At 36.4% G+C, this 25,981-nt stretch overlaps 1 protein-coding gene across 2 annotated transcripts; it reads right to left on the minus strand.

Moving 5' to 3' along the window:
• LOC132166194 (probable inactive ATP-dependent zinc metalloprotease FTSHI 4, chloroplastic) lies at positions 1-24,809 on the minus strand. Of its 2 annotated transcripts, XM_059576973.1 has the most exons (18): positions 24,396-24,807; positions 23,216-23,471; positions 21,139-21,514; positions 18,876-19,134; positions 9,982-10,113; positions 9,476-9,550; positions 9,278-9,403; positions 8,496-8,605; positions 8,335-8,413; positions 8,065-8,202; positions 7,866-7,977; positions 6,488-6,651; positions 6,269-6,374; positions 5,997-6,073; positions 2,435-2,578; positions 2,196-2,341; positions 627-734; positions 1-346 (listed from the first exon to the last, which is right to left on the minus strand). In XM_059576973.1, exons 1-16 carry the CDS (start codon positions 24,675-24,677, stop codon positions 2,198-2,200), a joined length of 2,580 nt encoding a protein of 859 aa, XP_059432956.1. In that variant the 5' UTR covers positions 24,678-24,807; the 3' UTR covers positions 1-346; positions 627-734; positions 2,196-2,197. The 2 variants fall into 2 exon arrangements, with proteins under 2 accessions (XP_059432956.1, XP_059432957.1); XM_059576974.1 differs by lacking the exons at positions 1-346; positions 627-734; positions 2,196-2,341 and having other exon boundaries at positions 2,536-2,623; positions 24,396-24,809.
• Between the last annotated feature and the right edge of the window lie 1,172 nt (positions 24,810-25,981).

Here is a 25,981-nt window from a genome sequence, read left to right on the forward strand (position 1 = left end):
TATATAAAGAGCTCAATTGGAATGCTCTAACACCAAAATTTACATAAAGAGATTAGAAAGATAAAAGAAAAATACAAAGAAGCGACTACTTAAATACTAGTTGCTGAAATAGATGTTTTCCTTTGATATCTCATCTATAAACTTGTTCGCTTCAAACTCATCAGCCAAAATATTGAAATTCTTGTTCCCCCTTTTAAAACTCTCTCACAGCTCACAGGATCGTAGAGTTATAACCATAGTGAACAACGGTGGACTCCAGCTCGAATCCTTGAGGATGAATCAAACTTCAAGCCTTCTCTCAGGTCTGGCATACCCTCGTTGAATAACAAAAAACACCAGCCAAACACTGCCCATCAACAGTAAAGACAAAATTATAAGCTCAGAAATCGTAGGGTACGTTTGCTACACGGAATGGCTATTCCATAGAAAATTGAATATTTATATTCCACCTTGCATTCTTAATAAAAGCTTCTCTGTTTTTTGCCTAACGGAATAGACATTCTGCGTACCAAACGTACCCTTAGTATACAAAAGCTTGTCATTAGCTTAAACTAGAGATACCAATAAGGGGTTAAAAAATAAGAATTAAAGGAAAAGAAAGGATGAGGAAACGCAGTCCCAACTACCTCAAATTATAACATACTCTCCCAATTGGAGTGATGTAGGCTGGTCACCCCCTGATCACAGCAGAACCTGGGAACCTATGCTATAGCCTTTGAAATCACCAACTGACCCTATCCAAAGCAAGCAATAAATCCAAGGCATAGTTATATTCCAACATATTTAAAAATCTTAAAGCATTGTGCAACAACTGCTTTCAATTTGAAAGAAACTCCCGTTTTTTTTTTTGTTCAAAAAAGTGTTTTTTATTTTTGAATTAAAAAAAAAGTTTTGGTTATTGGGGTTGAAAACTGGTTTGGTATATATTCTAAAAGTGTAGGCGTGTAATGGTGAAAAACCATTGTGGGCATATAGGGCCAATATGATACAAGAGCCATTTGTACTTTACCCTATTATGATAGTAATACCTCCAATAAAAAATTGAAATAATTGGTAAAAAGGAAATAAATACAAGAGGAAAAAAATAAAAGAATATTGAATAAAATATTAAAAAAAAATAGCCCCAATCACGCCCAACTACGGTGACTAGGTAATCCAGCCATGGTGGCTCTCAGTAACACCGCGGTGGCTGGGCATGGTGACTAGATTACCCAGCCACCGGGCCATACAGGTTAGACAATGGCTAATCTTATAGACTCAAGTTTGCAAAGAGAACAAGGGGTTACAGTGTTCTTTAAATGGTCAAAAAATTAGCAGACAACAAGACTTCTCACACACTTCTCATAGGAGAAAACGCTTCTTGGGAAAGAGTTTCTGAAAACTGTGTGCTTGAACACTTTACCAAAGATTTATGCTTTCCAATTGTGTTCTTAAAAACTAAAAACTGTTCTAAAAAACGTTAGCAAACATACCCGCAAATTTCTTGGAGGTAGTTCAAAAAGAGCTTCAAAAGGCTGGCCTAAGAGTATTTTGGCAAAATAAAGCTCCATTGTATGGTGGAATAGGCACGAAGTGTGAATGGACGTAGTCAAGGTTGAAAAAATAGTAAAGAGGAGGATATTACACAAAAGAATGAAGGTACCTAGACATTGCAACTCGACTTTCCTTTATATGCCAGGCATGATATAGGGTTCACTCTGATGATTAAGATCTATAAAAGTGAGGAAGAAGCTTTATCTTTTTTTTTTCTTTTACATATCCTCTTAAGGAAAAAGACTCTCAGGCTCGATTACGCTCTCGTAGGTGGTAGCTGCCCCATGCCTTCAGAGTAACTCAAAAATAAAAATGTGGTATTGCACCCCTCCCCTCTTTAAAAAATAAAAAATAATAATACTTCCTCCGTCCAATTTATTTTTTGGTTAGAAATGACTCGTTTATCAATAAAGACATCAAAATATAGTGATTTTTGTAAAATATCTTTTACTTCATTTGAGTGGCACAATTTTTAATAAAAATTTTGTTTACCTTCTAAGAGAAAATAGAGGTAATATAGGAAGTTCCACTTTTAGAAAGTAGAGATTTGGGACACCCCAGGGAGGAAAACAAGATAATTGAGAAGGGGTATAATGATTAACAAAAGTAAAATTTGCATGAGAAGAAGCTGTATACAAACCAGGAAGAAAAACATGATGTACCTTCAGAGGAAATGGCTGGCCATTAAAAGTTGTGGTTTTTCTTTGTCTTCTTCGACATCCATGGAAGCTTCAGTTCTTATTTCCTCAACCCTTTTATCCCATATACCATCTATTAGCTTCCAAGTTTCATCACTTAAGATTTGGGTCTGTGCAAAAGAATAGGAAAGAAAGAATTACTTTGCAGTATGATGAAGTATGAAGGCATAGCAGAGCTCAACCGTAATACTTTTTTCACATACCTCCATTGGGCGGGGTGCACCAAAGGTTGAAAATCCAACATTTCCAGGTGAAAATGTAACCCTTCCAGGAAGTGTAATCCCATGGATTCCCCATCGCCCAGCATAAATTAGGGCTCCATATTCATCAACCTGATTTACAGCTGGCTGAATACGGAGAAAAGGGGTTATGGCCTCAGAACTTTCACATCACTTCACACAGAAAGAAAATATAATATGCATTATGGCCATAGCAACTATTGCAGATGCTTCCACAGTAGTCCTAAAGAATCAATATGCAAATGGAAGCAACAATCATTGCTCTGGGTAATATCATTGCCCTAATCTGAAAAGAACTACAATCATGTCATTTGATGAATATCTGCCTATAACCTTGTAACCTGGTGGATTAAGGAGGGAATAATGGTCCTCTAGGTGGCTAGGTCAAGTGTTTAGGGATAGGTATGGTCCTCAATGCAATGTCATTTATGCATGATCTTAAGAAGATGTACTTAAAAAAATATAATTTTTGTGCGTATGTCTCTAATTTAGGTTGAAATCATGGTTGTTATCCTTAACTTTTTCCACCAAAAAAACAAATATCCAAATTTCACTCACTACCTGATACTAGTCACCGACTATCAAACCATGAATTATACCTGAATTTTAAAGAGAAAAAAATTCTAAAAAAAGAAATGGTTATTGTTATTCTTTTCACATTAATAATATGCTAGCCTTGACCATGAGATGCTATAGGAAAAACCCAATAATAGAAGTTCCCCAAAAACTGGAGAGTTTTAAAAATCCTAGGATCCTAATGCAACAGACTTGCCCCTCCATCTTATATCATTTGTTAGGCATAAGGTGGAAGATGGATCTACAGTGCAGTTTTGGCATGATTTATGGTATGAGAAGCAGCCTTTGAAGTTTTCTTATCTGGAATCATTTTGTATCCCATGTTGTAAGGATGGGAGGGTGGTAGATCATATACAGTTTCGGAATGGAAATATCCATTGGAAATATTTTCTTTACAAGAACTGTGCATGATTGGAAGGTGGAAGTGGTCTCTGCTTTCTTTAAGTTGTTGTATTCTCAAAGAGTATGGTAAGGAAGTGAGGATAAAATTTGCTAGATTCCTTCTAGAAGGAAATTGTTGGAAGTGAAGTCTTACTATCATGTGTTATCTACTATAAGTTCCCATTTTCTTTAAAAGAATATTTGGAAAGTTACAGCTTTGAGGAAAATCTTGACTTTGAATAATTTATGAAAAAGGAATGTTGTTATAGTGGATTGGTGCTATATGTGTAAGAAAAGTGGGAAATCCATTGATTACCTCCTTCTTCATTGTGAGATTGCAAGAGAATATTGAGTTCGCTTTTCTAGTTGTTCGGTGTTACTTGGGTAAGAGAATTGTTGGTGAGTTAGAGAGGACAATTGGGACATCGTATTGCTTTGGAAGTGTTGAGGTCAGCTCTTTTGTATTTAATGTGATGTATTTAGAGAGAGCAGAACACAAGAAGCTTTAAAGATTGTGAGAGCGAGATCTTAGAGTTAAAGATGTTGTTCCAATCCTTTTACACGTGGATAGTAGCGTTCAATAGCTTGCCCGTATCTAATTTATTTGAGTTTTTGGAGTTTTGTTCTTCTTTTTCTATACATTAGGGATTCTCTTGTATACATCATGTGTATTAGGTTTGTGACCCTCTGTTCTTTTAATGGATTTGAATTACATGTCAAAAAATCATGTTATGCAACAGAGTCTATAGAATAGAAACAAACCCTAGATGTTCCCAAAAAGTCAATGCTCATAATCAATTCCCCAGACCTCACAAAATGTCTTCCCAAATCCCACAACCAGGCCTCCCTCTCACTTAAGTAAACTGATCCCTACTTCTACATAATTCCAGCTGCCTTCCACAGTGTACCTCTACAATCAAAACTATGTAAAGACCATAGTACGGAAACCGTAAAAAAATCACCAAAATAGTAGAACATACATTGTCTGACAAAGCCAACCAGCCTTCACATTGTTAAGTAACCAACTCCTTACATCACCTAAGCTTTGAACTGGGGTCACATATACTCCCAAGAGAATAAGACTGGCCTCCCTCCTCACAATGTCGATTTGAAGCCAACAGATTAAAACTCCTTATGTCACCAAAACCAACTAACATTCCTCCAAATTGTTTTAGACCTAATAGTTGCAAAACAACGAAGACCACATCATAGGGATATCTACAGATTAAGGTCTAGATAAGGTCTCAGAAAACATAAATATCTATGAAACTAAATTGGAGGGCATGACATATATCAGATTGAAATCGGTCATTTTCTAGTGTGTCTCTCATTCTTACCTCTCTCTTTTTTCTTAATTATTTCCCAGCTCTCCCACCTTTTATTTTTATGCTTTATCAGTCCAATCAAATTCCATTCTAAGAACCAGAACCTCCACCAGCAAGTTTTTTACCCAAACTACTGGCTTCGTCTTACTTATTAAAAAATTGACTTGCAGTTTGAGGTTATTGATCACTTCTAAGCATGACATCATTCCTCTATGAAAGTCTGCCACATTCATGAAAGCTTTCTCATTTCTTTCTTTTTTTCTGGGAAGTTAGGCCAGTTGCCTGCAGGTGAGGAACCTGATGCTTTATGCTACAGTAACCCAAACCAATGAAAACTAGTGCAGGTTTAGGCAATTTAAGAATTTAGGTTATTCCCTGCCACTGCCGCATTCATTATACAATCATCACCAACGACATTAATCCCTTAATAATAAATCTTCCAAAACCTGGAACTGGGAATTGCGGGCAACAATTTTATTTTCTTTATACCTATAAATGGAAATGACCTCTACTTCTTTATAATCCACTCCGTAACTTTTCCATGTGATTACTCATTTTGTCATTTTGTTATACAAAACAAGACTACAAGTAAAAAAATTAGACTTTATTTTTGTGAAAGTACAGTATAGTTAATTTCATCAAACATGCTTTCTGCTCTTGCTTTGATGTGTTTGAGGTCCTGTACTTTTTGTGCACTTGGATTTTGCTCCCTTGGCATCCTTTCAATAATTTTTTTTGATAAGTAAATAAAAGTTCATGGAAAAATAAACGAGAAAGGAGGAACTAAAGTACGATTTAATGAATTCTTATTGCACATGTCATGAAAAATGATCAGAAAACAGGTAGGGAAGGTGCAGGTAAGGATGATTGCCTAGACTTGTCTTCATGCCTTGAAGAAATTTTTTTTTTTTTTTTTTTTTTTTGCCCCTTTTGGTAAGTAATGTGCATTGAACGCCACAAGAGGAGAAAGACTGGTTTTTCTTTGGAAATTGTAAGTAGGAGAAACTCTTACACTCTGTTTCATAAGAGTAAACACACACACACAATTTGTCTTGATGCAATCTTTAGCTTGGGGGGAGGACATTGCAAATTGAGTGTTAGTTTGGGTTGTACTTTTCTAATAAATTCCCGTGTCAAGAACTGAAAATACACCACATATAATAAACAGAAATTTTACTTAGATGCAATGGCAACCACCGTACCTAAAGGGAAGTCATTAATCTTTTCCTAAATTCAAGAAATACCTGCTGTATTCGTGGAGCCTTATTATATATGTCCCAAATTTCTGCAGCTGTTATCTCTCCCTTATCAAGTAAAATATCTGCACAAGTGTGCAGCCTGTCAATATCAACTATATGTAAACTGCAAATTGTTTTATGATGTGAATTTATAACACCAAATTGAAATTTCACTCGAACATTTAAGCTTAACAACTAAGATGACCAAAGTTCAACTGACAACCACATGCAAGGGATTGCTCAATTTAATAACTAAATGAATCAAAAATTAACATGACCTGTGATTGTCTCTACTGCTGAATGGTATTCTCTCAATACTGATGAGCATTTGTCCACGGCATAACGCATGTATTCGTCTCTAAGTGCTTCAAGCTTGGCTGCAAGCTGTTATCATAATTACAAGTTACAGAACTATATACAAGCAGTGCAGAAAATCTCTTCTTCAAAATTAATACATATAAAATTGGAGCTTTATGAGCCAGATTCCTCAAACGTACATTTGGCACAAGATCACCTTGCTTCCTGTAGTATGCCTTCCCAAATGCTGTCATTCCTGTCTGCAGAACCAAGAATTCTGCAAGCTTTGAAGCTTCTAATGTAGCCTTTGAAGCGATCCAGCACATGTTATCAACCCCAAACATCTCCTCCTCAATGACTCTTGCTACAAATTGGGACAACAGTGAGACATAATCACATTTACCAGAAACAAAATAGAAATAAACATATACATAACATATCCGGCAAAGCACCATTCCTCACTAATCAGGATTGGTTAAATCACATAGAAACACTTTATAAGACTATGATCTTACAGCTAACCATCAAAGGAAGCCACAAAATGAACTGGACACGAGGTTACTTTTTCTGCACATTATGCAATAACAGACATAATGTCACAATTCTTTCCTCCTAAGTACAGAATACAAGTGTTAAACTACCAGTTATCCCAAAAGCTTAAGCTTTTACGAAGAGGTAAATTTAATCACTTAATCATTACTTTAACAATCCCCCTCACGTATGGGCTCAAACTCCATTTTTTAATAGGTGAGGTCCAACACGTGAAATATTTAATTTTAAATAAGGAGTGATTTGATGAAGTCAAGGTTCGATGTCAGGACCTTTGGCTCTAATACCATGTTAAATTACAAGTTATCCCAAAAACTTAAACTTTTAGAAAGCGGTAAATTTAATCACATAATCATTACTTTAACAACAGGTGTCATAGATCTGCTGGACCCATTAGTAAACCAATACATACTCAATCATCAATCATGAAGCTAAAGCTTCTTCCAATCTCAATGGTAAAATGTTTTCAGTATGGTACCAATCAGGAGACTTTGTACCATACTTTGAAGTTAAAGAACCTCCCCTTGGCTTATCAATCCAGGCATAGTCAACAGGGGGTGTTAAGCTCAGAGTTACATAACAATGAATGTGAATTATAATGAGAATAAATAAAACACAACTGAGCTATATGGAGCATCCAAAAACAATTGACTCGGTATTCTGATGCATTATCCTAAACAACCAAATTCAACCCAACCATTATCACCCAATTACAACTACCGTATTTGAAAGCCTCAAATGCATTGAAACCGAAAAGGGACATTTCATGCAGGAAATTGACAATCAACAAATTGCCAAAGATTTATATAGCTTCTGGAAACAAAGTTTAAATGAATGGATTTATCTGTCCAATACAAGTTCAATCTTCTTCGAACTCAGCTAAAGATTCTCCAGGGACTACATCTATTCTATTACATAAAAGTGAAAAGCATGCATCAGATTCTAAACAAAAACACAGAAATAATGCGCAAGAAAAACAAAAGCTCCAGGAAGCTATCAAAGATTATTTAGAAAACTTTCATAACTTACGAGCACATGCACGCACAATTGAGTTCACATAATCTGACTTTCTGGAGAAAACTCTTCCTGGATTTTCAGTATACTGCATATTTGGCTGGCTACGGATGGAATTTATATCAGTCTGCAAAAGCTATGTACAAGCATGAGTTTAACATGTTTCCAGGTCAGGAAAATACGTTGAACCAAATGAGATAACATGACAATTGACCTTGCTGAAAGGGCGGTAGGGATCTGGGAAATAGCATGCAAGAACGGCAACTGCTGCTTCTCTGTATGCCAATCTCAGTTTTAATTCATCTGGAATTTCTTTACTATCTTCTTGGCCCGTTTCAAATGTGCCCTTTTGCTGCAAATTGTTCAATATACAGTGGACTGAAAATGAGAATGCATTATGCCAAACTCAACACTAACTACACATGTAAGGAAAAGGGCTTAAATCCCAGTACTAAAAAGAGGGAAGGAAAGGCACACAACAGACCCTTTTCAAAGCCTCTAGCAGCTCTTCTCGTCCAATGTTGTCCAAATCCTTCCGGGCAGTCAAAATTCCAGCTTCATTCCTGTCATTCAATGGAAGAAAGCATCAGGCTCTAACTTCTGATGTTGAGTTGACAAAGGATAAGTGGAGTAACAATTAATTACAGTATATTCTGCAACTCTGCCCCAGTAAAATCTTCTGTAAGCTCTGCAATTTCCTGAAGGAGAGCCTCCTTTTCTTCCTCAGAATTAAAATACTTATTTCTAGCATGCACCTGTTTCACACAAACAAAGATTAGAAAAATTAAATTTCCACAAAGGACTTTGAGACAATGTTGTCAATACTGTACCAGACAGCATCTTGATTTATCTATTGGCTTGTGATATACTGGGCACCTGACCATTCTAGTGAAACATTCCAGTTTGACAGCATAAAATATTCTTATTTGTTAAACTATTACATACAAAAAATAAATTAAACCAGCGGTAAAATTACACTCATAAAAGATAACTCGTTTTTTGATAAGTATAAAAGTTAACTCTTTCAAATATATAAAACAAGAAAATTTATCAAGTCATCCTCATAGATCAAGGCTTTTTGATCGTATGCTTTTTATATATCAATTTTATTCTTCACTTATTTATATTTACAAGCTCACATATATAGAATAGAGTTTAAGATATAAACAAGTCATTGCTGATACAAGGAAATCTTAGCTAGTTTTCTTAGAAACAGTTTAAAACTGGCTGGTACAGACAGTTATGGGATGGGATTGACAACACTCCTATAAAACCTAAAGAAAGCTAGAATGATTTTCTCCTTTTGTTTTTCTTTTGTGTTTAAAATTCCGGTTTTTGCAACAGCTGTATTCTTTGCTTTAGCCATGGGAAACAGGTAAGCAAAGCAGCAAGCAATGGGATAATGATAAACACGTGAAGCAAAATACCTTTAATATGGCCAATCTACCATCTTTTGATGGCAAACCAACTCTTATGATCTTGTCAAAACGACCCTTCCTCAGGAGAGCAGGATCAAGAATATCCAGTCTATTTGTTGCGCCTATGATTAGCACCTGGAAAGGCCAAATATGGCAGTCAAACCAGATAGTCTCTACTTTCCATCCCAGTAGAAGATAAAAGCATACCTGTGATGTGGAAACTTTAAATCCATCCAATTCAGTCAGTATTTGAAGCAGACCTTGCTCCCTTTCTGCACCACCCTATATATAGAGCAATTACACATTAGAAAATTATATCTATTGCAAATGTGGACCAGGCCATCCATAGGCCTAGATATCAACTGTTAAAAGCGTATTTATACGGTATAAAATTCAGTACATTACATATTGCGGATGTATATCAGGCCCTCCAAGGGCCCAAAGATTAACTGTCAAATATGTTACAATACCATTTTCAATAATAAACATGTCTCAAGCCCAACCATTCCCCCACAATTGCAAGAACAGAGAAGATTATGCATATAAAATAAAGATGTAAAGAAAATATATTCACAGAAGCAAGTCACCATTTAGTTTAATTGTTTCAGCATTGATATAAAACATGGAAGAAAAATCAACCACAAAGTCATGATATCAGTAACCATGTACTTAAAGTACATAATTTTATAAATCATGGAGTTAAATTATCTTACCCCACCAATGTCAGGCCCACCACGCTTGCTACCAATAGCATCTATCTCATCAATAAAAATAATGGAAGGTGCAAATGATCTGGCACTAGCAAAAAGATCCTTAACACGAGATGCTGCCACACCTACAAACATCTGGAAAAACTATTCAGTCAGCATACTCTCCTTTAAATTCCAATAGTCCAAAATAACTCGAACCAAAATAATATTAATAAGAGCAGTAAGTATCCAAGTAGGTAAATACAGAGATATACCTAAACAAATCATTTCATTGACCATCCAACAAAAAAACAACAGAGAGAGAATGAGATGACTGTTGCAATGTGGCCGGCCAAATGGTTTACGTGAAGGCTCTAAGGTTGGCAATAATATACAGAAGACTGAAGCAAAATCTAACAATGGAGGAAGACAAACTATGTTTAATTGAGAAGAATATTAACCAATCAAAGCAACATAGGATATATTTTGGAGCATTGCAGACTAACAACTTAAGATGAGACTCAAAAGTATATGCCTAGTGTTTTAGAAATGGACCAGACCAGCTGATCAGACTGGTTCGACTGTGAAACAGTCCCTAAAATGATCTGATAATCCTCAGTAACAGTTCCTTTTCAAAAACGGTACAAAATCATTGGCCTGCTGGATCAACCATGGTGGCTGGTATTCATCAGTCAGGCAGCTGCGACCTCTGCCCCCGAGTCCCACACAGTTTTTCCCTTTTTCAAGTTTTATTTGGTCCATTTCATCATTTAGGACTTTTATAAGTAAAATGATCTAAGTAAAGTTCTCCTATGTTATCAAAAAAATAAAAAAATAAGTAAAATGACATGCATTTTTAATGGAGTGTGTGATTCTCCATGCATTTTGAATACATGTCAACCTTTTTTTTTTTTTTTCATAAGTGAACGAAAGATTATTGAAAGCGCAAAAGGTGTAACCCAAGTACACAATTAGTATACAAGAGAAACACCTAACTAGGAAGAGAAAACAAGTTGAGAAAATCATGAAACATAGGCATATAAAAATCTAATGCAATTGTTCAGAGGTAATGGGTTTTGAAAAAGAAATACTTTAGATCTACAACTGTCCTCTCACAATTTTCAAAATATCTATAATTTCTTTCCCTTCAAACACAACACAAAAGGTAGGCAGGAACCAACTTCCACACAACTACATTCTAAGGACTACCTCTCACCCCTCTTCAACAGGCAAAAATGTCTTCTACTCTTCTAAGCATAACCAAAACTAACCCAAGGCGATTAAAGATAGCACTCCTCAAAGCATTTGTGGTCTCGCAATGGAGAAGAAGATGATCCAAAGTCTCCCCACTTCTTTTGCACATACAACATCAATCAACCACATTGACACTTTATTTCCTTAGGTTATCCATAGTTAGAATTTTCCCTAAGGCAGATGTCCTAGCAAAATATGCCACTCTCAAAGGAACCTTATGCCACCAAATAATCTTCCAAATGAAAGGGGCGCTCTCATGAGGTACAAGGACATTATAGAAAGATCTTACATCAAACATCTCTCTCTTGGAAGGAGCTCACGTAGCTTGTCTTCACCTCCCTGTCACAATTTAAGAGAATACAACAAATGAAAAAACAAAGTAAAGACATCAACTTTCCAATCACGAGCCACCCTAGTAAAGCTTATATTCCACTAAAGAGAACCACAAGATAACTCCACGCAATCTGCTACTGAAGCATCTTTTGCGTGGGCAATACTTAAAAAACGGGAAAAGATTCCTAGAGTTTCTAATCTCTACACCATAAGTCATGCCAGAATCTATCTTGGAACCATCACCCACCTCAGACCCATAAACCTCATTAGAACCCTCCCCCAAGAAAGGAAAATACTTAGTGGCCACTACGCTTCTCTATAAGGAATCTCTCTCATGCATAAAAGCACCAAAGCCACTTTTGCATGGCCAGACAAAAGCAAGTTTTGGACTCCCAACCCTCCCTTAGAAATCAGGAAACAAACTTTGGACTAACTAACAAGGTGAAATTTGAACTCATCCCCTAGTATACTCCACAAGAAATCTCGTTGTAGCTTTTCTATGCAATTGGCAACACCGGCATGAAGGGGAAAGAGAGACAGAAACTATGTGGGTAAATTGGAGAGGGTACTTTTGATTAAAGTAATCCTTCAACCCTAAACAAGAACATCCTTTTCCACCCTGCCAGACGGCACTCAATCTTATCAATAACACCATCCATATCAACTTGGCCTTAAAAGAAGCTCCCAAAGGAAGGCCAAGATACTTCAAAGACAAAGAAGACACCCCACAACCCAAAACACAAGCCAACCCATCAACATTATGGACATTATCCACAAGAACCAACTCTAATTTGGCCAGATTAACTTTCAAATCAAATACAGCTTCAAAGCAAAAGAATAAGGCACGCAAACAACGAATGAGATTTGGGTTAGCCCCGCAGAAAATCAAGTGCCATCTGCAAACAGGAGATGAGAGATATAACACACATCAAAATTCCTAGCCCCTCAAAAAAGCATTAAAGAAAGCCCCCATTAACAGTAGCAGAAATCATTTTACTAAGAGCCTCCATAATAATGACAAAGAGCATAGGACATAGAGGATCTCTATAACACCCCGATTTTAATTAGAGTTAAGTATGCTCTAATTATTGCCTAAGTATGTTAGGGTTGGTTCTAAGAACCTAAGTGAGAGAAAGTTGGATTTTTGGACTATAGAGAATTTCTGCGAGGATCAAACAATCGATGCTAATGAACGATGGATGGTTGTTACATGCAATAAAAATTGGACACCTCAGCCTTTTGTACATGCATGGGACAGCTATAAATGCATCCTCTAGAAAACCTTAGAAAGCGTGAAAGAGAGTGAGAGGAAAGAGAAGGTGAATCTTGAATTTTACCTTCAAGAAAGGTAACCTCCTATTCTAATATTTTCTCCATTATTTTATAAGCATGTTTTCTTTATGGATTAACTACTTTTTTGGTTATAAAATCGTAGTTTACATATGGATTAGTAGTTTTAAGTTTATAATATGATTATTATAGGTTTGATGTTAGTTAATAACTAGGTAGATAATAGTTTTCTATAAGCACGTGATATCTCGTTATCTCTTCATGATGAACTTATTTATTAAGAGAATAAATGTAGATCTATTTGTCTTGATATTGTTTTTCAGTAGATTTAATGATGAGTGAGATGTATGATGAATATGGTTATACTTTGACCTGTATGAAGGTTGGATTTATGTTTAAGACCGTGATAGAGGTTATACTAGGGCCTCAAGTCGTGTTAGAATGGGTGCAGTAGGACTTTTCAAAAAAATAGGTATTATGCCAGACCATCGAATGATCGACATGAGCATCAATCGATCGATGCTCGAATCAAATGATTATGCTCGGATTAAAAGACTATTTTGCCTAAAAATTAGGTTTAAGGGTATTTCAAGCTTAGAGGCTTATAATAAACCATTTCACAGATTTCGAGGTTGGTTAAAACCAGGAGGATTACTAAAGATTTCATACGACCAAGATGAATAAAACTCACATGGATACTTCTTTTTTTTTTATAAGTAAATGTAATATATAGCAAAGGCGCAAAGGGGCGCAACCCACTTACACGGGAGGTATAATAAGAGAGCGCCTAAGAGGGAGAGAAATGAAAAAGAAAATCAGAAAAGCTAATCTCTAAAGGAGCTAGCCAAGCGGCCGTCCAAGAGTAAAGAGTAAAGAGGAAAAAATGGGTCAATTCCTCTATAGTCCTAGTGGAATTATCAAAACATCTAGCATTTCTTTCATTCCATATACACCACATAAGACACAGAGGGATCATCTTCCACACAACTGCACTACGAGATCGTCCTCCCGACCACCAACTCTCGAACAAGTCTCTCACCCTGCAAGGCATGACCCAATGCAAGCCAAACCAAATAAAAATCGAATGCCAAAGAACACTTGCGAGCTCACAGTGGAGAAGAAGATGATCGACTGTCTCTCCGGACTTCTTGCACATACAACACCACTCCATTACCACTATATTCCTCTTACGCAAAGTATCATGTGTCAAGATTTTGCCTAGAGCCGCTGTCCACCCAAAAAAAGCCACTCGCATAGGAGCTTTAGCGCGCCAAATGCTCTTCCAAGGAAACACCTCTTGATTGGATTGGGACAAAGCCTTGTAGAGCGACTTAACCTCAAACTTTCCTTTCTTAGACGAAATCCAGCACATACGATCTGCCACTCCTATGGAAATCTTGCAAGAATACAACCGATCAAAGAAAGGAGAAACCATATCCATCTCCCAATCTTGAACGGGCCGAACAAAAATGACATTCCATTCAACTCTCCCACTCCTCCAAGTAAAATTATCCTTCACCCAAGCTTCTTTGTGTCTGGCGATATTAAATAAGGACGGAAAAGCTTGCTTCAAGGAATTCTCCCCACACCAAATATCATGCCAGAAACGAACTTTCGAACCCTCCCCCACCTCGAATCGAATCTCTTTGGCAAAAAAATTCCAACCTTGACGAATGTGCTTCCATAGGCCCACACCATGGGAACCCGGCACCTCCTTCGTGCACCACCCACCTTCCTTGTCTTCATACTTAGCTTTGATAACCTTACACCAAAGAGCCTCGCTCTCATTCGCATATCTCCAAAGCAAAACACATGGATACTTCTTATTAAGATTCTTACTAATTCACATGAAATACATTTTAGAATGATGTGAACTCCATTTTTGTATACGACATATTCTCTTTAAATATCATATACTACATTTATAATGAATAATCATGATATTCTTGTCATTTAACAGAGGACTTCAGTTTATATTACTACCTGTGATTTATAAATTTTTTTCGAGACAATTGAGTTCACCATATAATAACATGTTTCCCCCGTGTATTCTTACACGCTAAGTCGTGAACTTACAATTTATCTTTTCTACTTGTAAAACATGAATTGTTTTATAGTCGGTTTTTATTGTGATGTTGGAATTGAGGAAGAAGGAACCATTGTTCCCGAAGGCTTTGAAGGACCTAGCCAAGTTGATCTTTGCGGAGTTGGACCCGGATTTGTCAAATTTCTTGATGTCCAGTAAGATGGGAAAGGCAAACGAATTCATAGAGTTGCTGTTATTGGTATACCATATTCAATGCAAGGATTATAAGGATACAATCAATTATGAACATGTCTTTGATGTTATTCAGGATCACGATCTAACTTATGATGACATTTATTATTTAACATTTTGGGCTAGTTTTGCTATTTTTAGGGCACTATGGTATGCTATTTTCAGCCGTTTTGGATTGAATTGGGTTATGTCTAATAGGGTGGTGGATCTGTTTGCCTGTTGGTGGACGGGAGGTCGTTCTCGGAGTGCTACAGTGTGGAAGACGGTCCCTCTTTGCCTTTTATGGTGTTTGTAGAGGGAAAGAAATGCGAGATGTTTTGAGGATCTTGAAAGGTCTTTGGAGGAGCTTAAGTCTTTTTTTTTTTCTTCTCCCTATTCACTTGGACAGCTACTTATTTAGCTCCTTTAGTGATTAACTTTTCCGATTTTCTTGTTCTTTTTACGTCTTCTTCTTAGGCGTTCTCTCGTATACGTCATGTGTACTTGGGTTGCGCCCCTCTACTCTTTTTGGTATATACAACATTACTTATCAAAAAAAAAAAAACATTTTGGGCTAGTAAGTTTAGACTTAATCTATTTGGAAGTTTCTAAGACTTGGCTTGTAATATTTATATATTCATACTTGATGACCGGTCTTAGACAAAGACACTGGATTATTATGTTTAGTTATGTTATGATGTTTTTAGTATGCTATGGTTGTTATTCATTTATGGAATTGTAGAATTGGCTATCTTATTATGCAAATGATAAAATCTTCTCCTGTTGGCTCTCTAATGAGGGTCTTAAGATCCCCTAGTCTTATTTATTTGATAAGTAACAGGAAGGAGAATCGTGAAATTAATTACCAGTTAATTAATTTATTGAGACGTTACAATCTCCTTGCCTCAAACCAAGAAACCAAAAGGGGTACCATTCACCAAAACAAAAAGCGCGCCAAAAAAATTCAATGCGTTATCCAATTACACAATTTCTCCCTAAAACCACATCTCCTCAACAATTACAAAAGAAACTCCCAATTGACATGATTATAAAACTTCTCGATTTCGAGTTTGCAAAGTACACCAGGAAAACCAGATCTGATCCTACTATCCAAGCATTCATTAGCAATGAGGATGGCATCTAGAATTTGCCTACCATTGACAAATGCATTCTAAGGCTTTGAAATAATCATGTTTACAACCCTTTTCAATCTATTGGCTAGGACTTGGGCAATAATCCTATAAATCCACTAACAAGATTGATAGGTCTAAAATCTCTTCACGTAAAGGAAAATTTGAGGTTAGATCTTATTACAGGATCCTTGCCTCTAAAGATCCTTCCCCTTTCCCTTGGAAGAGTTTATGGCGCACCAAGGTTACTTCGAAAGTGGCTTTTTTTGCTTGAACGGCCGTGCTTGGGAAGACTCTAACCTTGGATAATGTTCGGAAGAGAGGTATTATTGTGATAAATCGTTGTTGCATGTGTGAGTCGGATGGGGAGTCAGTCGACCATCTCTTTCTTCATTGTGGGGTTGCGCGGATGTTGTGGAATGCTGTCTTCGCTCGTTTTGGCTTGTGTTGGGTGATGCCTGGTAGCATCAGGGGGTTGTATGCTTCTTGGTGGGCGGGAGGCAATTCTCGTAGCGCCGTTGTGTGGAAGATGGTTCCTCTTTGCCTTATGTGGTACATTTGGATTGAGAGAAATGCTAAATGTTTCGAGGACTCGTCTAGGAACATTGACGACCTTATACATTTTTTCTTGTACACCCTTTTTACTTGGACTGCTGGTTGGCTAGCGCCCTTAGTGTTCAGCTTCCCTGACTTCCTTTTTATGTTTTCTTCTTCTTTTTCTCCCTCTTAGTCACTCCTTTGTATACCCCCTGTGTACTAGGGTTACGCCCCTCTGCGCTTTGTTTAATACATCTTTTTTACTTATAAAAAAAAAAAAAGATTGATAGGTCTAAAATCTTTAACATCAACAGTCCCGGGCTATTTCAGAATAAGAACAATAAAAGTAGCATTAATGCTTTTTCAAACTTACATCTAGCATGAAAAATCATGGACAACACTCATGATATCATTTAATCACATTCCAACATGTTTAGAAGAAGGACATAGTAAAACCGTTAGGGTTCGGCGCTTATCACCATTCATATCTTTCACCATTTCTAACACCTCAGATTCCTCAAACTCTCTCTCTAACCAATTGGCTTCCTCCTTATTAGAAGAGTTATTAGGATTTGTGAGTCATTAGGGTTTGGGGATATTTTGGTCATTGTTATATTTCCCTAAACCTATATAACAAGATGTGTTTAGTAGGCTAAGTAACAAGTTGAATAGCATCCACCTTTTGTGTTTAAACTGTTCATGCAAACTACAACACTCCTCAACAATGAAGTAAAAAGCAAGGCCATCCATCTTGGGCGCCAATTAAATTGTTCAAAAGTTAAATAGTTATAGAAAAGCACAATGTGTTCCACGATCTTAGATTGATTAGAAGACACTGATCCATTAACTAACAGCAATTCGATGAAAATGTTTCGCCTATTCAAGTTAGCCACTTGATGGAAAAACTTCGTGCACTCGACTTTTGCCTCCAACGTATCTCCTCCAACAAGGTTGCCCTCTCCAACTCACCACTAACTATGTCTTTCCTCTGTTTCTCTTCATCACATAACCCTCTCTCTTCCTCCAAACCATCAAGAACATTTACTGCACCAAGAGATTCTTTTTCTGATACTCCACAAACACCTACTCATTCCAAACTTTTAGATCAACATTCAAGGCTTTAAGTTTGTGAGCCCAAATGATGCATGGGGAGACTTGTAAATGATATAATACTAACACTGTTTCACTTTGTCCACAAAGCCTTCTGCCTTCAACCATATATTCTCGAACTTGAAATATCTTCTACTGCTTTGAATTCCTCCACAATCAAGGAGGATGAAAAAATGGTTCGAGCAAAGTCTAGGCATCCGCTTATGAGAAATGTCAATTTAATAGACTGGATTGGAGGAAATTCCTCCAACCCAGTATAGAGGAAAACATTGTTCTTTCCCAAAATAAGTTTTTTTTTTTTTTAATATAATTTATTTTCCCAAAATAAGTAAACCCACAATATCTAGTTCAAGTTATACTTTTTGTCAGGTAAGTTTAAATTATGCCACCAAGGTGGAATGTGAAAATTGCAATCAACATCATATACCATTGTTTGCTCAAAAATGCTTAGCAGATTCGAGAAAAGATTAAGAAAATGAAGAAAGAATAATTGCAGTTACCTGTTAGCTTTCATAATTTTTAAACTTTTAATTCAATTCATGTCAGCTTCTAAGATCCTCAATAGGACAAATATACACTTATGATGACAGACATATTGGTATATATGTACTTATTTTCATACTATTTTAAAACTACTTATTGCCTGTTCAGATCTCTTGTTGACCATGTTTTTGGCTGCGAAATCAAATTTTACAGTGAAAAGTTTTTTGTTAATTACTGCTTTACTGCAATATTTCGAGTTTTCATATTGCCAGTTATGAGTTAGTCCAAGCATCGTGCTTATAGGATCATCCACACTGATGGTTCCACATTTTCAGCCACTATATTCTATTGAAAAGACCTGTGCCTGGAATGAACTAAGAAGCTATGGCATATAAATGAAATGATTTTATTTCAATAAGATTTCCAAACATAGTTTGTATTATTTGAGGCTATGATAGTTGTCCAAGAAGAGCTATGGTGATCCAGTTTATAAAACCCTTGATGTTAAGAAAATCAGGCCTCACCTCGACAAAATCAGTGCCATTTGCAGCAAAGAAAGGAAGTCCTGCTTCACCAGCAATAGCTTTAGCCAACAGAGTTTTACCAGTTCCAGGAGGTCCATAGAGAAGTACACCTTTTGGGCTATAAATGCCCTTGTCTTGGAACTCTTCATCATTTTTTAAAATTCGCACAATCTCCTGCAGTTCCCTCTTTATATATTCCTGGCCAGCAAAATCATCAAATGTAACACCTGTAGATTCTTCTGCTGATATAAATTTTGCCCTGGTGGAAAGGTAGTTGAAAGTTAGATCCATGGCTCTGTTGCAATAATCATTTCTCCATTACGTTCACGTATGGTTGTCACTTATCAAACAAAAAATAATACTTATGCAAAGTTTTCATTATCTAATTGCAAGAACTTCCATGCACACAGCACACAAAAGGCAGTGACCTATCAAAGAAATACCTTTTGCTACATGAACCTGAAAAACTTTTTGAAGAATGGTAGAACAACTTGAAGTCCAGTTTGCAAAGACACAACAATAGAGATCTAAAAATTCTGGAATGTTATACTTCCATGTTCAACATCTTATCAATACCTATATTCTCAGTTAAAAGAAAAAGTACTTTTAGAGAACCAGAGATCCCAACAAGAATTTTTGTAGGGCTTCGATCCATGGCTTAGAGTAACAAAGCATCCCAAAGAAATCAAGATACAAAGAAAAGCATAATGGTAGGCTGTACATACAATAAATCTCAGCTCCCTATCTTTCAAAGTAATCGAAAACAGCAAGGCTACACCATATTCCAGCATAAAATTTGTCTTGCTGAGCCACCTCTTCCTTCAATTCCTAAAATATGACACTAATTTTAACCAATTCACTACTACAACAACCACCCCAACCACAAACCCCTACATCCAAAAAGAAACTTTTCAATCAATTTTGTCCAAAGCTTTGGCTTTTGACAAACAGTTGCAACTAAGTGACTAATTCGATGCTACAAAGCAAACAAATGATTCTGAAATTATTAGTGCAGATGTAACTAAGGAAGATGCATAAACATTTCTCAACAACTCTCGAGTACATTAAAGATATTATTCTATTGAACTACTATGCATGGCTAAGAGAGAAAAATATAGTGTGAAGGTCTCAAACATAAATAAATTTGACAGGTAAAAGACAATTAATAAACCTCATAAAAGAATAAAAACAATTAAGAAATGATATTAATGAATCAAATAGTAGTGTTATGGGGCCTTACTTAAAGCTTTTGGAATCAAAAGTTTTTGAAGGATAAAAAAAGAAAAGAAAAATACCGTTTGGCATTATTGGAAAGGGAAAAGGACCGAAAGGGAGGAACATAAATTGTGTGCTTTAGGAGTCCACATCCATTGCAGCTCTGGAAGCATGTTCAGCACACTTTTTTATACATATATGTATCTATGTATGCATGTATAAATTACCATACACATATCCATACACAGATACATGTATAAATAAATTTTATATAATATATATAATTAGCTATTCATTTACTTATCTTCAAAATGGGATGGAGAAGCACAGTTCACCCTCCATCTAAGAATTTGCATAACATCCATTTCAAAAAGATTAGAACCCAAAATAAAAGTAAATGATTAAAATTGTAATGAAACCTCAACTTCAATTACGCACTTGTCAATGTGATAGGGAACCACACTTCACCCGCCCTCTTAAGCATTTGCATAACTGCTGTTTGGCAGTGACTAAAATTCAAAATAGAAGTACATGTTTGAAAGCACATCACAAGCATCAAACAAGCCTCATGACCTATGGAATGAGCACGAACTCAAGAAGTTTGCACATCCAAGGGTATGCCTCAAGGCTTCACTTTTTGATGCAAGCCTTTTAAAACCATGGATGGACCTACAAGGCTACAACTAAGCCAGTGCTGCACAATGCATCCTTGTCAACATCAAGTTAGTGAGGTGTGAAAGCTGTCCAATGGCAGATTTTTGCGAATCTATTTTGTGATTCCTATAAGATACAAACATTTAAAAGCTTAGGCATAAAATTTTCTAAGACTATCAAAGCAGGTAGCAACCTAAGCAAACATAAGCAGTTCTACTAAAGGGCCAGGCAATAATGACTGGATAAGAGCAATCAGATTTTCCACAAATTTTTATGATATCTCGATTATTTATCAAAAATAAATATATCAACCAGCTACTCATATATGAAAAAGAAAAAAAAAAAAAAAAACACTATCCAACAACCAAGTTACCAAGAAATCACTTGCACTTACCGACTCTTGCCTAATGATCCAAGTGCCCGGCGCCTGAGTGGCTGCCTGGTTTTTTTGCTAGGAGTTCCCAAATCACAAGGTATTAACCTTGCATAAATTGGTCTCATTATGCTATCAATCCAGAGATACAATGCGATTGATAGGGCAAGCCTCATAGACCATATGACCGTGGTTGCAACAGTTGAGTAAACTTCTGCTGGTACTGTGTCCACATTAAAAACATCAACATTTACTATTTGCTGATGCAACTTGTGCCAAACATCATTCCAACAGTCAATTGGCATACGGTCCACCACATGACGCCGAAAAACAATATCTTTCTTTGAATTCCCTTCTGTTCCTTCCATTTTTCCATCTTTGTAGTATGGTAGAATCACTGTCGAAACAGGTAAATTATCAGTGGAGGATTTCAAAGAAACAAAGATGACACATGAACTGGCAACTAAGTTCTAGGCAATCTGCTGGCATTTACAGATATCATTAGAGACAGAAGAATAACATATATGTTTCTAGAGGTTGAGCTTGCCAAAACACTATAATGACAAATGAACTGCTCAGAGCACACATTTAGATTAGATGTGCCACTTGGCCAATGCAATTGAACTTCTGAAAGTAAAATTGGCATGGGCACTAGAACTTTAAGGCATACTAGTCCCATGCACATCAAATAACCAAAAGGAAAAAAGGAAACATGAAATTTTGGATGTGGTGGCATTTATGGAAACTATATGAAAAAGACTAATGTTGAATTTGAAGTTTCACAAATCAATGGCACTATTCCTAAGACTACGTAACCCTTCTTTGACAAGTCTAAGTACTCCCAGATGATTTGGTCTTGTCCATAACTTTAACCTGCTAATTCATTCTAGCTGTTACCCCCAGCTACAGTTCATTTATTGATAGGTTGCTACGTCTTCGAGTCCTGTTGTTCTCTACAAACTACAACTTGATGTGCAGAGTCAGACTTACATGCTTCAAATTGAACAGCTGGACCAATTAGCTAAAAAGCACAAGTATGCAGCTGAACTTCTCTAATATAAGTTTATCCAGTTAATCCTACCTAAGTAACTTCATCTGTACAGCAATCATCTGGTTGAAGCAACTCTTTAATCAGGAAGACTCCATGCCCAATCCACAGATCAAAACTATTGAAAGCATCACCAGAGGCATTTTTTAGGTACATTCTTCCTCAAATAGTTATATAAACCCTCTGCAAATAATTCACAACATTCTTGAACACAAGTATAAAAATTCAACTACTCACCATGGCCACTGCCAGTTTGTTTTTATTAGTGAATTGGTTTTTACCTAACCCTATTAGTTGGGATTATCACTTAGTTGTGTTGAATTGCGTAGAGTTGAGTTGAGTTTGGTAATTCTCTTATGCTTACATCCAATACAACCATTTATGAACCCAAATGAATTATTCACAAATATGGGTAATATTTACAAAGAGTAGATAGATACATGAACAAATGCACACTAACAAATGCAGTCTATAGATGCTTTCTACCTAATAATATTTTGAAATTGATATTCTTGAGCTCTTACCCCCACATTGACCCACTACTAGATTCCAAAAATAACATGAATTATCATGACCTTTTGCAAGTTTAATCACCTAACTACTGTGAGAAGCTTGCAAAACCTTGTAAGCCAACAACCATAAGAACAAAGCCCTCATGTAGCAAAGTATTACCCCATAAAATGGCCAGCAAAAGAATCTAAGATTAAGAGTCTATTTGGCACTGGGATGTTGCAAGTCAAAAGTGTGTTTTTAAACAATTTGGGATTACATTTGAAAAAAAATGAAGGTTTAAAAACATGAAAAAATGCACATTTTCAAATCGCATGAAAGGGGGTGCACTTTTAAAAACGCAAAATTTTAAAGACCGAATCGCGATTTTAAAGATCAAACCACAATTTTATCAAAAGCTTACCTACACTTTTAAAAATCGCATTTTTATTAATTGTGTCTTGAAATTGCTATTTTTCAAACCACACGTTTTAAAACCGCTAAACAAAACGGACCCCAAATGTAAAGAATAATAAATGAACTTTAGAAAGAACTTGCAACCTGACATTGTTTGACCATAATTTGAATACTCCACAAACTGGACGTTGTTAGAGTTAAGAAGTCTCCAGAAATCACTAAAGTCAATCTTGTGTGAGTTCTCAGGATCCCACTCTGTTCCTTTCAACTTCCCACGCATAGTCAGCAAGGCCCTGCTCCAATCTGAAGCCATGACAAGCTGTCTCTCTAGCTGCATATTGGCCTTGGTCTCAAGTTCTTCCAGCTTATTTATCCGTTGTCTCTCTGCATCCTTCAATTTCTGAAGCATTACCAAGACTGAAAAGTTTTAGAAACTGAGAAATCCAAATGAGTTACATATATTGCCAAATGAGTCTCAAGATTTTTCTCAAACTATAAACTAAGAAATAGCAGGGACTACAAATTCTGAAATTATTATTTTCCCTAAATTAGCATGCTACAAAAAAGCTAATAATGAAGAAATGAATATAATTCACCCATTTTTTGCCATCCCCTTTGCATTGATACATGCATAGCGCAGTGGACCTAAATTACAGACATTAAAAGGTTGCAGTATTGGAGAGAGGATGACATGCATTAAAACTTATATTTCCTTATGCATGACAAACTCTGACAATCCACAGGCTCTAGCAAACTATTGTTAATAACAAACTTGGAATATTAAAGATCAACAAACTTCATCCTGTTCTAAACTACTGAATTTGATGGCATTCAAACCCCTGCCATTTTTTACATGTATACCCAAAAATGAATCATAAACTTACAGAAAAGAATCTCCAATAAGACCCATTATCATAAATTGGACCTTACATATATCACGAATTGACTTCAATAAATCGGCACAGTTGTACACCCTTCACATAGGATATTTTATCAAAGAATCATAAATTTGCCAATCCAAATGACACCATTTTACTGATGACCAAGCAAAGACATCGTTACGTAATCAGACACAAACGCAGTAAAAGTAATTTATTAGGAAAAAGAAACACTAAATTTCATAACCCAGACAGTTCAACAAAGGCTAATGCTACTTAGCTTGGTATTAGTAATTTTCCCATCACTCAATAACCCCATAAAAGCAAGAAAAAGCAAATGGCCAAAAAAACTAAACACTTTTCACTTTCTTTTTTTCCTTCCGTCCATTTTCTCAGTAACCAAATGACAACTTAACTCAAAAAGTATCAAAATTTAATAACAAAACCTCGAATAGCTGAGTAGACTCAGCGTCTTCCTCTGCCTTCGTGGATGCTACAACTGAGTCCGAACCGGAACCTGAAGCGCTACAAGCACTAATTCTGAGCTTCCTGTGCTTGCCCAAAAGGACTGAGAGATTCTTGGAGCGTAATTTGGTTCTAAAAACATGGGTTTTATAAGGTGAGTGATAGGATAAGAAATGTGGGCAGTGGGAGAGAAGGGTTTTAGAGGGGTATAAGGGTTTTGGGAGTCTAATGGAATCGATGGCATTTGAGAGGTGGGGTTTCATATTCTACCATGAAAAATGTGGGTCTCGTCTCTCTGGCTCTTTTCTCAATTTCTTGCTCTTTCTTGTAGTTTCCTGGGTGGGAAAATAGAAGAGAAAATGTTGGGATTTTATCTGGCACAGCCGCACAAGCGTCTAAGAGAGGAGAAACGGTGCGTTTAGCCTGCTTTGAGAGAAAGGGTCAGAAGCTTTTATCGTTGGGGTCAAAACTAATGTAAAGTTTTAGCTTAAATCGGCTTTCAATCTTACCTGTGTTTGGTTTGCGGAATGAATATTCCGTTAAGAAATGAAATAGTTATTATTAGAAATAGAAGAGAGTTGAATAAAATAATTATTCATATTACATAGTTCGATAACAATACTGTCAACACACATGTTTTAAATGGAATTGAATTAAAATTACTAAAAGTCTCATTACTCTTTTTTTTTATTTTTTTTTTTCAACTTAATTCAAACAAAACAAATATAAAAAATTAAATGGGTGGCCAACCACCCACTAAGTGGGTGGTCGGCCACCCAGAGAGCGGCCGCGGCCACCCACGACAAGCATCGGGGGTGGCTACACCACCCCTGGAGTGCCTAGGGGACCACCACGATGCACTCTGGGGGTGGTAGCACCACCCCAGCCTCTTTTTGGGTGGTCGGCCACCCACTTTATTTTTCTGTTTTTTATTATTATTATTATTTTTGTAAGTTGGAATAAGAAGAAGAAAAAATAGGGGTATTATTTTGGAAAATGCAGTCAATTTCTTTAGGAATAGCTATTCCTCTAATTTTTTAGAGGAATGGCTATTATTGTGTGTAAGGAATTAGTGATTCTCACGGAATAACCATTCGTAGGAATACCAAACAAAATAATGGATATTCCATAGGAATAGTTATTCCATTCCAAGGGTCTATTACGCAAACCAAACAAGCCCTACATGTAATTACTTTTATCACTTAAGGAGTGTTTGGGTGGTTTATGGATGTTCTCTTCAAAACCTGTCTTGATGGGAATGTGACATTAGGTCACAGAAAAATCTCGGCCTTCTCCTATTCAAAGCACGTCACGATGGAGACATGATGCAGAACTATAGAGAAGTCTCGGCCTTCTCTCATTCAAACCCCATCATAACGGAGACGGGAGACATAATGCAAAGTCACATAAAGTTTATGTCTTATCTCGTGCAAAGCCCGTCTCGACATGACCTTTGAAAAAAGCTGTCAATTGTCAAAGAATTACTGATGAAACCAATCTAATATGGCATGTGAGATTAAAAGCCTATTTGTAATTGCATTAAGGAGTTTTAAAAAGTACTTTTAAT

The sequence above is a fragment of the Corylus avellana genome, chromosome ca11, assembly GCF_901000735.1.
Source record: "Corylus avellana chromosome ca11, CavTom2PMs-1.0".
Classification (NCBI taxonomy): Eukaryota; Viridiplantae; Streptophyta; class Magnoliopsida; order Fagales; family Betulaceae; genus Corylus; species Corylus avellana.